At 41.5% G+C, this 16,196-nt stretch overlaps 1 protein-coding gene across 10 annotated transcripts in view; it reads right to left on the bottom strand.

Annotated features, from left to right (window-relative positions):
* The window catches only part of KIAA1217, a 958,874-nt gene that overhangs the window by 40,627 nt on the left and 902,051 nt on the right, over positions 1-16,196 (bottom strand). For all 10 annotated transcript variants that reach the window (XM_082258357.1, XM_082258354.1, XM_082258356.1 and 7 more), the window contains one exon: positions 10,087-10,247. In XM_082258357.1, coding sequence (XP_082114483.1) covers positions 10,087-10,247 — 161 coding nt within the window. The remainder of the gene's footprint in view (positions 1-10,086; positions 10,248-16,196) is intronic.

Below are 16,196 nucleotides of genomic sequence, written 5' to 3'. Positions count from 1 at the left end.
GCATATATAGATGGTGGAGAGTCCACTAGAGGGTGAAGATCCCAAGATGTGAAAGAGCAATGGAAATACAACAGTCACCCGTGCGGATAGGCAAGATGGCAGCTTACCGCAATGAGTGGGCCTCCAAATTAATGGATGGGCCACTAAGAGCATAAAGTAATAACTCCTATGGACTGGGTTCTCTCCTCTGCGTGAACGGACCAAGTATCACTAGACTGCATCAAACCCTCACTCGCTCATAGATCCAGACACGACTCCGATATGTATGGCAATATGTAGAGGATAAAAGCATTCATAGCGTAATCCCGTTTGGCGGTATAAAAACAGCTTTATTCAAGGTTCTACTTACATGGCAGTAGATCAACATAAGCGAATAACACATAAAAAGCGGCGTCCCGCTATAATCATTACAAAGCCGGCGTCTTGGGGGCGTGGCAAGCGCGATGTCCGGAACCTCCCGACCGGTTTCGTCAGAGTGACGTCGTCAGGGGCGTGGTTACCGGACATCGCGGTCACGCCTTACAAATACCCCATACAAGAATCACATCCGGAACTTCGTCCAATCACGGACGAGGAGGGCGGAAGTGACGAATCTGACCTTTGGCCATTAAGGGCGGAAGTGCACTTATAAAAACAATGGCGTCGAGGAGAACATAGGATTCAAAACGGAATAATTAATTAGCCATCCTCGATCAAGCTAATCAAATAAGGGCAGCAATACTTACTTCGACAAATAATATAAAAAATAAACAATAAACATGGTGTCATATGAAAAAAACCAGGATTAAATACATATATTGATCACCGATGTCAGTAAGCGCCATCTAGTGGCCAAATAGTATATAGTAAAAAAAAACAAATTCATTTGACTTGATGGAAAAAGAGAAAACATATTAATAAGGCCAAAAGGCAGATTGCAGCACTTTTCCCTTATAGTACATCACTCTACATATCAACCTGACAATGGTCTCTAGCAGGTCAGCAAAAGCAAGAGATATAAAAACTTAAAAAAGGTTTTTACCACATAGTAACAAAATAAAAATGGAGGATTCATATGTATACACGAATGTTGAGTGGGATAGAGCATGATTATGCTTTTCCCATCTCAGCAGCATTTAACTGTTATTAATAAAACTGTTAATGTCCCACTCAACATTCAAGCCATGAGGGACATAGGTTTTCAAAATATAAATCCACCGCGTCTCAGCGCGGGATAACTCCCTTTTAGCATTTGCCCCTCGCCAGTTTGGAGTGAATTTATCAAAAGCCACAAAAAGCGTATTACGGGGGTCTTTGTGTCGGCAGTGGTCAAAATGTTTCGACACACTATGGCCAGGGAACGCTTTACGTATATTTGCCACATGTTCCCCCATACGGATTTGCATGTTTCTCAGGGTTCGTCCAATGTATTGTTTCCCGCATTTACATTGAAGTAGATACACTACATTCTGTGTTGAACAGGTTATGAAGGATTTAATTGGATATTCTCTCCCGGTGACATGGGACCTGATTTTCTCAATTTTTCTACCTTTAAACACATTAAGAGCACAGATGTTGCATCTCTTACACGGGTAGAACCCTTTTAAATCCGGGAGGAACATGGGCCGCTCCGGTCTTTCTATAACATTGTGGGCCACCTGGTGTCGTAGTGATGGAGCACCTCTAAAAATGACATTAGGTCGGTCTGGGAGGGCCGGACCTAGTATTCTGTCATTTTTGATGACAGACCAATGTTTCTGCATGATTCTCTTGACCTCATAATGTTGTGTACTAAAAGAGGTCACAAAACAATTTTTGAAAGGTCGATTATCATTGTTTCTAATACGTGGGGCAAGTAAAACAGACCTATCCATGTCCGCCACTTCCCTGATGGTTTTATCTAGGGAATCGGCCTGGTAACCCTTATCCAGAAATTTGTTCTTAAGTTGTGAGGCTTGTGTAAGAAAAATATCCAAATGAGTACAATTCCGTCGCAGCCTCATGAATTGTCCTTTTGGGACAGCCTGTAACCATGATTTATGGTGACAGCTGTCCACTGGGATGAAGCTATTGCGATCGGTTTGTTTAAAGAAGGTGGAAGTGACCAACCTATCCTCCTCGACCACCAGATTTAAATCTAGAAAATTAATACTGGTTGTACTACTGGTACAGTCAAGTTTGATACCTCTATTGTTCTCATTTAGTGTGGACATGAACAGGTCAAGGGAACATTGGTCACCATCCCAAAGGAGGAGGATGTCGTCTATGTACCTACGCCACAGCACCAGCTGGGGCGGTCGGTCCCTATAGACGACATCCTCCTCCCACCTGGCCATGAATAAGTTGGCCAGGCTGGGGGCAAATTTTGCCCCCATAGCCACACCACGACACTGCAAGAAGTAAGTGTTGTTGAACCAAAAAAAATTGTGAGTCATTGCAAAGTTCAAAATTTCCAAAATGAACTCAATCTGTGCTCTATCCAGATTACTCAGAGTGTTTAAATAATAATGTACTGCCTCATACCCTAGTTGATGCGGTATGATCGTGTACAGGGACATAACGTCCGCTGTAGCAAGGATCATGCCTTCCTTCCATGTGATGTCCTCAACAATATTAAGAACATGAGTGGTGTCCTTAAGGTAGGAGGGCATCTGCATCACCAAGGGTTGGAGGAAAGAATCCACATATCTTCCAATGCGGGAACATAGGGAATCTATCCCACTGATAATGGGGCGGCCGGGGGGTTTGGTGGGATTCTTATGCACTTTTGGAAGGAAGTACATAACCGGCAAGCATCAACTAGGGTATGAGGCAGTACATTATTATTTAAACACTCTGAGTAATCTGGATAGAGCACAGATTGAGTTCATTTTGGAAATTTTGAACTTTGCAATGACTCACAATTTTTTTTGGTTCAACAACACTTACTTCTTGCAGTGTCGTGGTGTGGCTATGGGGGCAAAATTTGCCCCCAGCCTGGCCAACTTATTCATGGCCAGGTGGGAGGAGGATGTCGTCTATAGGGACCGACCGCCCCAGCTGGTGCTGTGGCGTAGGTACATAGACGACATCCTCCTCCTTTGGGATGGTGACCAATGTTCCCTTGACCTGTTCATGTCCACACTAAATGAGAACAATAGAGGTATCAAACTTGACTGTACCAGTAGTACAACCAGTATTAATTTTCTAGATTTAAATCTGGTGGTCGAGGAGGATAGGTTGGTCACTTCCACCTTCTTTAAACAAACCGATCGCAATAGCTTCATCCCAGTGGACAGCTGTCACCATAAATCATGGTTACAGGCTGTCCCAAAAGGACAATTCATGAGGCTGCGACGGAATTGTACTCATTTGGATATTTTTCTTACACAAGCCTCACAACTTAAGAACAAATTTCTGGATAAGGGTTACCAGGCCGATTCCCTAGATAAAACCATCAGGGAAGTGGCGGACATGGATAGGTCTGTTTTACTTGCCCCACGTATTAGAAACAATGATAATCGACCTTTCAAAAATTGTTTTGTGACCTCTTTTAGTACACAACATTATGAGGTCAAGAGAATCATGCAGAAACATTGGTCTGTCATCAAAAATGACAGAATACTAGGTCCGGCCCTCCCAGACCGACCTAATGTCATTTTTAGAGGTGCTCCATCACTACGACACCAGGTGGCCCACAATGTTATAGAAAGACCGGAGCGGCCCATGTTCCTCCCGGATTTAAAAGGGTTCTACCCGTGTAAGAGATGCAACATCTGTGCTCTTAATGTGTTTAAAGGTAGAAAAATTGAGAAAATCAGGTCCCATGTCACCGGGAGAGAATATCCAATTAAATCCATCATAACCTGTTCAACACAGAATGTAGTGTATCTACTTCAATGTAAATGCGGGAAACAATACATTGGACGAACCCTGAGAAACATGCAAATCCGTATGGGGGAACATGTGGCAAATATACGTAAAGCGTTCCCTGGCCATAGTGTGTCGAAACATTTTGACCACTGCCGACACAAAGACCCCCGTAATACGCTTTTTGTGGCTTTTGATAAATTCACTCCAAACTGGCGAGGGGCAAATGCTAAAAGGGAGTTATCCCGCGCTGAGACGCGGTGGATTTATATTTTGAAAACCTATGTCCCTCATGGCTTGAATGTTGAGTGGGACATTAACAGTTTTATTAATAACAGTTAAATGCTGCTGAGATGGGAAAAGCATAATCATGCTCTATCCCACTCAACATTCGTGTATACATATGAATCCTCCATTTTTATTTTGTTACTATGTGGTAAAAACCTTTTTTAAGTTTTTATATCTCTTGCTTTTGCTGACCTGCTAGAGACCATTGTCAGGTTGATATGTAGAGTGATGTACTATAAGGGAAAAGTGCTGCAATCTGCCTTTTGGCCTTATTAATATGTTTTCTCTTTTTCCATCAAGTCAAATGAATTTGTTTTTTTTGACTATATACTATTTGGCCACTAGATGGCGCTTACTGACATCGGTGATCAATATATGTATTTAATCCTGGTTTTTTTCATATGACACCATGTTTATTGTTTATTTTTTATATTATTTGTCGAAGTAAGTATTGCTGCCCTTATTTGATTAGCTTGATCGAGGATGGCTAATTAATTATTCCGTTTTGAATCCTATGTTCTCCTCGACGCCATTGTTTTTATAAGTGCACTTCCGCCCTTAATGGCCAAAGGTCAGATTCGTCACTTCCGCCCTCCTCGTCCGTGATTGGACGAAGTTCCGGATGTGATTCTTGTATGGGGTATTTGTAAGGCGTGACCGCGATGTCCGGTAACCACGCCCCTGACGACGTCACTCTGACGAAACCGGTCGGGAGGTTCCGGACATCGCGCTTGCCACGCCCCCAAGACGCCGGCTTTGTAATGATTATAGCGGGACGCCGCTTTTTATGTGTTATTCGCTTATGTTGATCTACTGCCATGTAAGTAGAACCTTGAATAAAGCTGTTTTTATACCGCCAAACGGGATTACGCTATGAATGCTTTTATCCTCTACATATTGCCATACATATCGGAGTCGTGTCTGGATCTATGAGCGAGTGAGGGTTTGATGCAGTCTAGTGATACTTGGTCCGTTCACGCAGAGGAGAGAACCCAGTCCATAGGAGTTATTACTTTATGCTCTTAGTGGCCCATCCATTAATTTGGAGGCCCACTCATTGCGGTAAGCTGCCATCTTGCCTATCCGCACGGGTGACTGTTGTATTTCCATTGCTCTTTCACATCTTGGGATCTTCACCCTCTAGTGGACTCTCCACCATCTATATATGCTGAATGGACTTTTGATTTAGTGCAATTGATTTATTTCATTATATTGCCTTGTTGTCAATTGTATATTAATTTATTAACTTTTTAAGCACAATTAATTTTGCTGTTCATAGCGCTGCACTACTTGACACACAATATGAATGGGATTACTATGAATCCAGTGTTCTAGCTGCTACCTTGTTTTTATGTTAATTTATCATATACTTTTTTATTCATTATTTAAGCGCAGGATATCCCCCTTGATTTTATTAATCAGCTTCTAATGTCAGCTTGTTCAATTAAAGTGTTACTAAACCCAGGGCCCTGCATTCACTATATATGGTCTCCCACAGTACACAGAACATGGAAATGCAATTATTTTGCTAAATACAAAATGCTAAATACCTTTTTTTCATTAGCAGTTAGAGCAGTCTTGTGACTTCTATCAGTGTCTGGTTAATGCTTGTAGGAGGAGTTTCCATTCTCTCCTGATTGTCCTATGAGGCTGCATGATCCTGACCCTCTGTCTGGACAGTGCTGATTGGCCCTGAGCTGATCACATGCACATTCCAAAGAAAAAAACAAAAACTCTCTAGCAATACACACCAAACTGGGCATGTGCAGCTTGCCCCAAATGCTCCGTTTTATCAGCGGATAGATTGGGGAATGTGGAAGAAGGGGAGGATCAGAAAATATAGGATCAAACAGCCTTTCCACAGTTTTACTGCATATACAGACTGATTTTAAGGTTGTAGGTTTAGTAACACTTTAATCTTTGACAAAAAAACATGGAAGCTGATTGCCAATAGGGCTCTTCAGCTTTTGTAGATCTACCAGTTTTATGCACTGCTGTATAGTGACTTGGCCTCTATCTCCAATGCCCAGTTATCATTTGTTGCTGTAACATCACACTTTCTGCCTTTAGACTGGGTTCATCATCCAGGACTTCAGGGGACCCTTAGAGTTCCATGAGACGTCTTTAGAGGTCTTATCAGAGATTGTAGTAAAACAATATGAACACTATTTTACCTTCTACTCTGCTGGCTTGCATTACAGATATTATATTTGTGGGGTAAAAGAAAGTGAACAAAAACAGTAGGCTGATTAATTGGCCAGTCTAGTCAGATACAAGGACAATATAACTTTATGCTCAAAACGGAGTTAACAATTATAATTGGAAGATTAGATCTACAACTTAATATTTATGATAACATACAGAAAGCTGTAGATATACTCATTTCATTTCTGTGTAGAGATTTCTTAGGATCTTACAGGGTAGAAAGTTTGTAAAAGGCCAATTTACAGTATTTGATGGAATAAAAAAAAAAGTGACAAACCAGTGCCATTGCCAAATATATTGGTAATTATTTTTTGGGGTGCTGATGCTCATGACGTTAATCAGGACCCTAGTACTTCTTACGGCTACCATAAATACATCACGCCACACATTCACACTACAACAATCAATCACAAATCTCAACCTTTCTAGCAAACTTTGATACCGCAAAGACGAGGATTGATTTGGTCACATTTGATTTTTCAGCAGGATTGATTTCTCCAGTTTAATGAAAACAATCATCTATTGATGAAACAATCCATTTGGAAAAAAGATACAAAAACAACCTTTATAATGAATGGCCATAATGTTATATCTGCATAGCATGAAAAAAAGTGATTTGATTGCAACAATAATAAAATGGCTCAAAACAGCAGATTCATTTCATTTAATGGCCTCTCAAAACCAGAAATTGACTTACACAGAAGATAGAAGATGGCGGGGGAATGTTCCATTTCAAGTAATCACTGATGGAAAACTTCCAAAGTTTTCACAAATTGCCAAGTATATGGCCAAAATTATAAATATTCTTAACTGCCTGGATGATGGCAAACATGTAAAGCAGTGAATATTAAAATGAAATATGCCATTGTTGTAGCAAGTTAGTATAGCACGTGTTTAATTAAAGTGTTACTAAACCCAGGACCCTGCATTCCTTATAGCTCTCTTCTAGTATACAGAACAAGGAAATGTAATTACTTTATTAAATATAAACTGCTATATACCTTTTCTCATCAGCAGTATATAGCAGCCTTGTGACTTCTATCAGAGTCTGGTTAAAGCCTGTAGGAGGAGTTTTCATTCTTCTCTGACTGTCCTATGAGGCTGCAGGACTCCTAACGCTCTATCTTGACAGTGCTTATTGGCCCTGTACTGATCACATGCATTCTCCCAAGAAAAACACTTTCTAGCAATACACACCAAACTGAGCATGTGCAGAGTGACTCCAAAGGCTCCATTCTAAAAGCAGATGGATTGGGGACAGAGGAACCATAGAAGGATAGAGGATACAATAGAGGATAGAGGATAATAGAAGACAGGATCAAACAGCTTTTTTACACAATGTGGAGGATAAACCTTTAGGTTCCACAGTGAGTATAACAAGCATGCTTTACTGCAAATACAGACTAATTTTACTGTTGTGGGTTTAGTAACACTTTAAATGCTGACCTGTACAATTACAGGTCAAATGTACTATTACATAAGACAAGTCTTCTATTTGAAAATAGTGTTAGATGGGAGAGATTTTAGGTAGCCTCTGCACTGACACTGCCTCCCCACGTCTCGAGATAAAGATATCCAAAAACAAAGCTTTGATCGTATAAAATTAGATTGTATACTCTTTCAATGCAAGGTCACTTTGTGCTAAATATGAGACTTAATATAATCATCATACTCATTATAATACACAGGGTACAGTCACAGCTGTTTCCATGAATAGAATACACAGGATATACCACGAATAATAATAATATTATATCTAAATACCAACCGCGCAATGTCACGTAGATGGAAATGCCCAGCTAGCTGGAGAGGAGAAGGGACAATTTACAGAGAACTTCACTTTTGCTACCAGTAACATATTTGATGCATTCATATTTGACACATTCAAACACCGCAACCATGATCAAGTCAGAGTTTACTCACTTTGTCTCAATTGGAGTCCTATATAATATACAGTGGCAGATTTCACAGAGCTCCCCTATGAAACCCACCCACATGTGGGTGTGTTTGCTTTCTGAAGCATGTGCTGTGTAAATTGTCTTGCCCTGTACTTATGGTACCACCAGTCAGATTAAAACCTGCCTTGAAAGTTTCTATCAGCCTGGTGATAAAACAAGAACATTGATAGCTGTGATAAGCACGTTGATACATTGAGCCCCTTTCACATGGGGGCCTTCTGTTCCGATCAGCAGGGGCTCTGTGAGCTGATCCTCTGCTGATCAGAGCAGAGTAGGGCAGATGACAGGTCTGTGTCCGCTCAGTTTATGCAGAGCAGACATGGACAGAGCCCACTCTGCTCTATGGGCAGCCGGGTGTAAATGCACTCCGCTGTCCTTGTACACTCAACTGCCTCCAATTGGGTCCACCCAAAAGGAAGCGGATGCAGTCCTCCTTCATTTTTTTAGTGGGCCTGATCAGACTTGGAGGTAGGCAGGTGTAAATGCACCTGCTGGTCCATAGTGGTGCATGGACCTTCCTTTCAGGTCCGCCTGAAAAACTGACAGGTGGACCTGATTGGATCACCCATGTGAAAGGACCCTTAGGCTTGTTAATGAAAACAGGGAAAGTAGGGTATGTTTGGGAACTTTCTTAAACAATATAAACAGCTAAGAAAAGATGTTCCCAGAGAGGTAACTCTTCCTAGCAGGGACAAAAATTTTTTGTCTGTACATACACTTTAATATTGACCATGTAAGAAGGAAAATTGCTTCTACATAACCATTATAAAACTATCATAAAAAATGTAGAGCTAAACTCCAGAAATGATACAAAATCTACCCTTGCATTAGAGCTCCCCCTGCAGTGTAAGGATTTAAAGCTTTAGTCTACGAATGAAGGGATAAGGTGTATTACTTACTCTATCCCTCGGTTCAACAGGCTCCAGCGCAGTTCCCTTCTGCTCAAAGCTCTGGGCGGTCCCTCAGTGTCACCACCTACAGAGCAGAGCACTGGACTGCAGCCCAAACCACCTTAGAGAGGCAGCAGCACTGGACAAGTCACATGGATGGAGTAAGCCTGAAGGAGTCAAGAGTAATGTACATAATACACCTTATCCCTGCACCCGTAGACTAAACAACTATTTAATTCTTGCAGCGCAGGGGGGGGGGAGCCCCACTGCAAGGGTACATTTTGTTTAATTCCTGGAGTACAACTTTAAATTATAAGTTCACCTTTGGAACATGTTACAGCTCTTGTCCCCTCTCACCCCTCTTCTCCCTGCAACAGCTTGGGGGATGAGTTTTTCTCCCTGCACCCGCTATCTCTTTTTAAAAACCCACCCACACAGTCGCATCATACATTCACGATTTCCTGTGAATGAATAAACTACAAGGACCGTCTTCCGCCATGGCAGAGGGACTGGTAGTTTCGATGGGCTGCAGGGATGTTGATGAGTACTCTCGTAGTCCACTGACATGTCCTCTGGCTTTTCAAACAAAACGCCTGTACAGAGATACGGGCTGAAAGTCAATGGACATGCCTGCAGGAGCCCACATTGCAAACGTGATCTACTGATCGGGTGTGCTATCCTGCAGAAAAGAATAATAAACGCACATTTTTTCTTGCAAAAATATGGGCATTCATTGTTTTTTCTGCAAGGGTGAACTTAGCTTTTAAGATCAGGTATATAGATAAATAAAAATTCTGAGCATTGGCAGATAGGTTTAATCTATTATCTTCTGGGTAGCTTAACTTTACAAAAGCAAAATAATTAAAAGACAATATGAAGTCATAGCAAAGGTGAAACAACACCACACTATCACCTACCTGTAGCTGCTTCATTTTATGCAGCTGAAGACGCAGCTCGGCCACATTACGTCGCATGTCATGCAGGCTAACTTGCATCTCTGAACCAGCAGGTGGCGCTTGACTGACAGCTGTAGATTCAATTATGGCTAATATATTCTTTCCACTGGATATAGTATGAACTGCAGTAATGAAACAAGAAATTATAGAATGGTAGGCAAAAGTTACACATTAAATTAGTATAGTATATGTATATAAACATATGCATAGAATTTAGGTATACAAGAGATATGCTGAAATTCTTTTTTTTTCTTACACAGCGATAGCCTCAAACATTGTAGGAAGGATCTGAAGGATCTATAGCACAGGAAAACCATACAGAGCTTTCTAAATTCCTTAATATGGTATGGCAGAATGGTCGTTACACCACAATGAGCTTTATGGGTATGATTTGTAAAATTTTACCCAACCAGTTTTCATGATATAGTCAGATGTTGATAATCTTGTTGGGTGAGTAGCATTTAAAGCTAGAGAATTTCTATAGTGCAAATACTATAACATGCACAAGACCTTCTATTCTGGCATTTTTATGTGCCTATAATGCATTAACTGCATTATAATAATGCCACCACACTACACCAACGCAATACTATGAATAGGGCCTAACAGTACTGTATGATTTTGTTCTACAGTGAAATCACACAGGAGCGTTGTCACCAGTGAACAGTTTAGTCTTAAATGGATATATACTGTAGTTTTAAACAAACTCAAATGAAAACTGTGGGCAGGTAGACTATTGTAGAAGAGACATGCTATTTGTCTTCTGCAATAAAACAAACTTGCCTGTCTGTTCACAATCTTCTGCAGAATGTACATTGAGCTCTGCATGTGCAGCTCAGTGTATAGCGTCAGCACATTTTGGTGTTGGAATGAATCAACTCCTGTGCGCATGCACGGGAGTAACACTGTTCCCTGCCAGTCAACCACAGTGGCCAGGAAGCAGCTGAGGAGAAAATGTCAGCACCAGTGAAGGACCGGGGGGGGGGGGGGGTATTTGTGGACAAGTCAATCAAAGCAGAACTAAACCCTCATATCCTTTACAGCCAAGGAAGCTGCATGTGCAGCTTGGCATTTCCAGCACACTACAGCTGTGTCAGAATGATTGACTCTCGTGCACACGGGCGGGATGACGTCATTCCCCCACCAGCCAATCAAGAAGCCGAAAACCCGTCACCTGGAAGTGGCCAGGCAAAAGATGACAGCAGCCAGCGAGGAATGTAACTGCTGCTAAAAGTTGGAAGTATTTCTGGCTGGTTGGCTCAGCATCTAAATCAATGTGTTTAGTTTCGCTTTATTGCCTAAATCTGTCTAACACTTTGTCAACAGTAACAGCAACAGTTTTTTTAGTTACATATGGTTTGTCCTAAACCTCACTTTTGTTGGGACAGCCTGGTCTGCTGTCATGTAAGTGGGAAAAAAAAAAAAACCAACATGGGAAAATAAAATATACCAATTTATATCATTACAGGTAATAACCACATAAACTTACCAGAATTCAATATTTATTTAGTTTTGCTATTGTGGCCTCAGGAGACTGGAGAACACTGTAGCGTTCAGTACTATTCAATATTAGTATCCATATTAATCAGTTTATGTAGCTGCTTTCATATATTGGCACAGTTTGAAAACTCAGCAGGTTGTTTTACAAAGTCTCCGTACAAAAATATAAAGTTGGGAAAAATGTTGGTTGTTGTTGAATGCAAATAGAAATGATAGATGAGCGGATCTCTGGTGAATCTCACATGCAAATACAAGTCTGGCTGCATGAAAGCCGACTCTGTTTCAGGTGAGGAATGGTGACGTAAGTGTTAAATATTCACCAGCACTGTGCCTACAGACACATACCCCACTTTGTTGTTCTTCTGCTGTTCCCTGGCATTTCTACGCTGGGTTTCAACAATGTTGGTGCAGCTTTGCTGCAGAACAAACTAAAGTTATGTGAGGGATATGTGAGGTAAATTGTGGAAAAATAAATCAAGAGCAAGGTTTTTAACCTGGGATCCATGCTGATGGAGCCAACTGCTCAGCGTTTCTTGACTCATTGTTGGTCCATGTTTAAATTTGTATCATCGTTCTCTGCACAACCACCATCTTGTGCCACTCCATAATAGCAAGTTCTAATTTTCATTTTCTAGTAGTAGTAGATGTGAGCAGAAGTAAATTTGTTTTGTTTCATTTGCACAAGGTGATTGTATCTCATTTTTGTAATGAGTTGCAATGACCTTTGGCATGAAAAGGAGTTTGTTTTTTGTTACGATTGTTTGCTCTATTCAAACTTTGTGTGTGTCATTTATTTATGAGGCAATCACATTTTAATAAAGAAAAAGTATATATATATATATATATACATTGCATGCAAAGTTGGGCTTATGTAAATATTTCTGAGGAGGGGATCCATCGCTTTTATTAGATTCTTAAAGGGGTCCATGACTCAAAAAAGATTAAGGCCCACTGATCTGGAGGGATATGGGCCCAACCCAAAGAGGCTCTCCAATTTATGAGGCTTGTGAATGAAAACTGTGCTAGTAATAGGGTAACCAGATGTCCCCAGTTTCTAGGAACAGTCCCCAATTTTACGGGGCTGTCCCCAGGAACAAAATTATCCTTAAATTCACCCCTGGTTAAGAGAATGTATTCCTGGTTTCCTTCCAGCTTTATTAATGCCTGGCCGGAACGGTTGCAGGGTAATCCAACATAGCAAAATTTCTGTTATTGGCCTGGAGCGGGGAACTGAGGGGTATGTCAGCTCTGGCTGTGCTCTGGGCTAATGTCGATGTCACATGCCGATATTACTGGTCTTCCCAGTCTATTTCTTATTAGCTTGTGCAGACTTTGTTGTGGGAGGTAAGGATGTGGATCATTTGCCGCCTTGCCCTTGCTTGTGATGGTGACCTGCAGTGTACACATGGGTCGGCACTATTGACCAAGAGCAAAGTGGGCTCAGGTGTAATTAAACCATACACCTTTAAGTCTGCCACTGCCACACCCAATGCTTGGTCCCACCCCCAGTAAAAGTGGGAATCCAGCCCCACTGTCAGAAGCCTGTACAAAAATCTTTAAATATACAGTGGCTGGATGCTGTGGCAAGTGGGCTTACATTTAGAGCAGTAAGAGTTCAGGGACACAAGCCTGGAATTAAGGAATTCTGCATTCTGGGCATACACTCTTGAATACATATGGCCCTAAACGTGAGTACCACTTGGTACAGTGTCACCGTGAGTACCACTTGGTACAGTGTCACTGTGAATACCACTTGATACAACCGCCACAGATTCCAGCCTGCCATAGATTTTTATGTGCCACTGGCAGCAGGGCTGAATGCGGCAACTGTGCCTCCCGCCACGAGAAAATGTTGGGAATTGACACACACGGGTCAAAGTGCTAGTATGCACGAGGCATTAGAGGCCTGTGAAGAGGTGATCCTTTAAAGCAGGACTAAACTCATTAATTTATTATTTCCCAAAACAGTTACAATTGAGGCATGTCATCAATGATAACTGTCATAGTTGATTGTGGTCTGGACCTAACTGTCAAGCCAAGAAATGGCTCTCATAATTGATCACATGTACAGCACCATGGCAACTTTAGATCAAACAAAGGCTAAGGTGGCAGCTTCCTTGTATGTATGGAATAGGAGGGCCTAGTTCTGCTTTAAGGTTCCCATACATACATATACTTCAGCCACTGCCATGACAAGGTCCTTTAGCACCTAGGGAGAAAAGGCCGAAGAGCGCTGCCTTCCCCATGAACTGTAACCTTTAGCTCCTGACCTTTTTGCTTCCCACTTCTGCTGCTGTCTTTTCTGCCCACCCCTGATCCTGTCCCTGACTTCAACTTGCAACATGGAGGCTGAGAGGTTAACCTTGCCTTGCAGCACTATGGTCCTAGGGTTAAATCCCACCATGGACTCAATCTGCATAGAATCTGTATGCGTTTGGTGGGTTTAGACCCGGTTCACATTAGCGCGACTTGTCAGCCTGACAAGTCGCGCTCCCTCGCGGTCCATTGACCGCTACAGGACCCGTTGTAATAGGAGCGACACAAGTCGCTCTGGCTTAGAAAAAGGGTCCTGTACTATTTCGGGGCGACCTCGGAGCGACTTGCATATACTTCCATTATGTGAAGTCCCTGCAAGTCGCTCCGAAGTCGTGGTGCAATATAATGCACAAGTCGCCCCGAAGTAGTAAGGAGTCATGTCGCGCTAATGTGAACCGGCTCTTAAGGCTGTTTCTGTCACAAAACACATTGGTAGGTTAATTAGCATTTAATCAAAGCAGCCCCAGAGTGTGTATGAGTGTGACAAGGATATCAGACTGTAATCTCCTTTGAGGACAGATGTAAATAGCTGTGCGTGGCATGCCTCCACACACTTTAGTGCCAGTGCAGAGGACTTCCAATTTGTAAAATGCTGTGTAATATATTGGCATCAGATAAACACGAGGAAACGAATGCCCTTCGTGAAGTGCTTACGATGATGTCATGATCTTAATGGCTGAAGAACCTCTTCAAGGCAGGCAAATGCAGAGAGAGTAAAGGAAGAGGAAGAAAACACTTCTCTCCACAGTTTAAGCACATCCGCAAATTGTGCCGACTACTACAACACGGGTTAATCACACACTGCGGGTTCATTGTGTTTCACACAACAATACGGCCTTCTGTTTCTGCTGACAGGAAATTTATTTTGGACAGCAAACAACATTTCTGCGGCTGTTTTTACTGAGCTTGTCTTTCTGGTACACAAACAATGAGCAAACAATATCAATTCTCTTGATAAGTGAGAATTTTCGATCTGCTGGAAACCGCTGAGCGGTTTTGAGTGAAAGCAGCCAATGAAAACGAAGCCTACGGAACATTCGCTTCTGGATTAAATGGCCAGAAAGCCTAGTGCAGGAGTTGATTTATATCATTTACAACTATGAATAACAGCTGACAAAATGTTTGTTAACATTTTCTCCTATAATGATTACCTATTTTCATGCTTATTATTATTTTCTGTTCTTAGCCATGTTTAAAATGTTATAAACTGGCCATACATGACAGGATTTAGTTTTAACCCAATAGGATGGTTCTGATATTATATTTCTCAAGGTTAGCTAAAGGCATGTTTTGTATTTTTAATGTATAGGACAATTTACAAAAATAGTGCAAAGAGCCTAAAGTGCAAAATCCAAACCAAGCACAAAGAAATCATCTTGTACTGATTAGATATCGGTAAAGTGAATTCTAAAGCCTCGTACACACGCATCGAAATTCGGCAGGGAATTTTCATCCGACGACCGATCTGCCGATTTTCGGCTTGTTAGTATGATGCTTCCGACAACCGACTCCGACTTTTCGGCCAAAAAAAATCTGGTGTGCAGGCTATAAAATTTTTGTCCGCCGTCAAAACATGGCCGATTTTCGTGCAGTCAGTACAGATTTCGACAGGGAAAAATCTTATGAGCAAGTCTGGGCATGCTCAGAGAAGAAAAAACACAAAGAAAGCAATCCAACACATGACATCACTTCTGAAGTAGAATTTTGTCAGGCGCGAAATTTTGTGTGCAGTCTAGGCACATTCCAACCAAAAAAACACAACTCTGGACAAAAGATGGACGACCGGTCGGCGGAAAATCGTTGCGTGTGTACTAGGCTTAAGGTCTCATGCACACAGGCACAGGTGTTTGACATTTTTTTCCTGCCCCTAAACTACTCTCTATGTAAGCCTATACAGTGCCTTAAAAAAGTATTTATACCACTTGAAATGTATTTTATTGTCATTTTATGTGATAGACCAACACAAAGTGGCACATAATTGTGAAGTGGAAGGAAAATGATAAATGGTTTTCAATTTTTTTTTTACAAATAAATATGTGAAATGTGTGGTGTGCATTTATATTCAGCCCCCAAGTCAATACTTTGTAGAACCATCTTTTGCTGTAATTACAGCTGCAAGTCTTTTTGGGGATGTCGCTACCAGCTTTGCACATTTATCTTTGCAAAATAGCTCAACCTCTGTCAGATTGGATGGAAAACGTCTGTGAACAATGGTTTTCAAGTCTTGAACCAGATTCTCAATTTAACTTTAGGTC

Source organism: Pelophylax lessonae, assembly GCF_965119305.1.
Source record: "Pelophylax lessonae genome assembly, chromosome: 5".
Taxonomy (NCBI): domain Eukaryota; kingdom Metazoa; phylum Chordata; class Amphibia; order Anura; family Ranidae; genus Pelophylax; species Pelophylax lessonae.
Note: the sequence above shows the minus strand (reverse complement) of the source record. Positions and strands in the feature narration are given on the sequence as shown.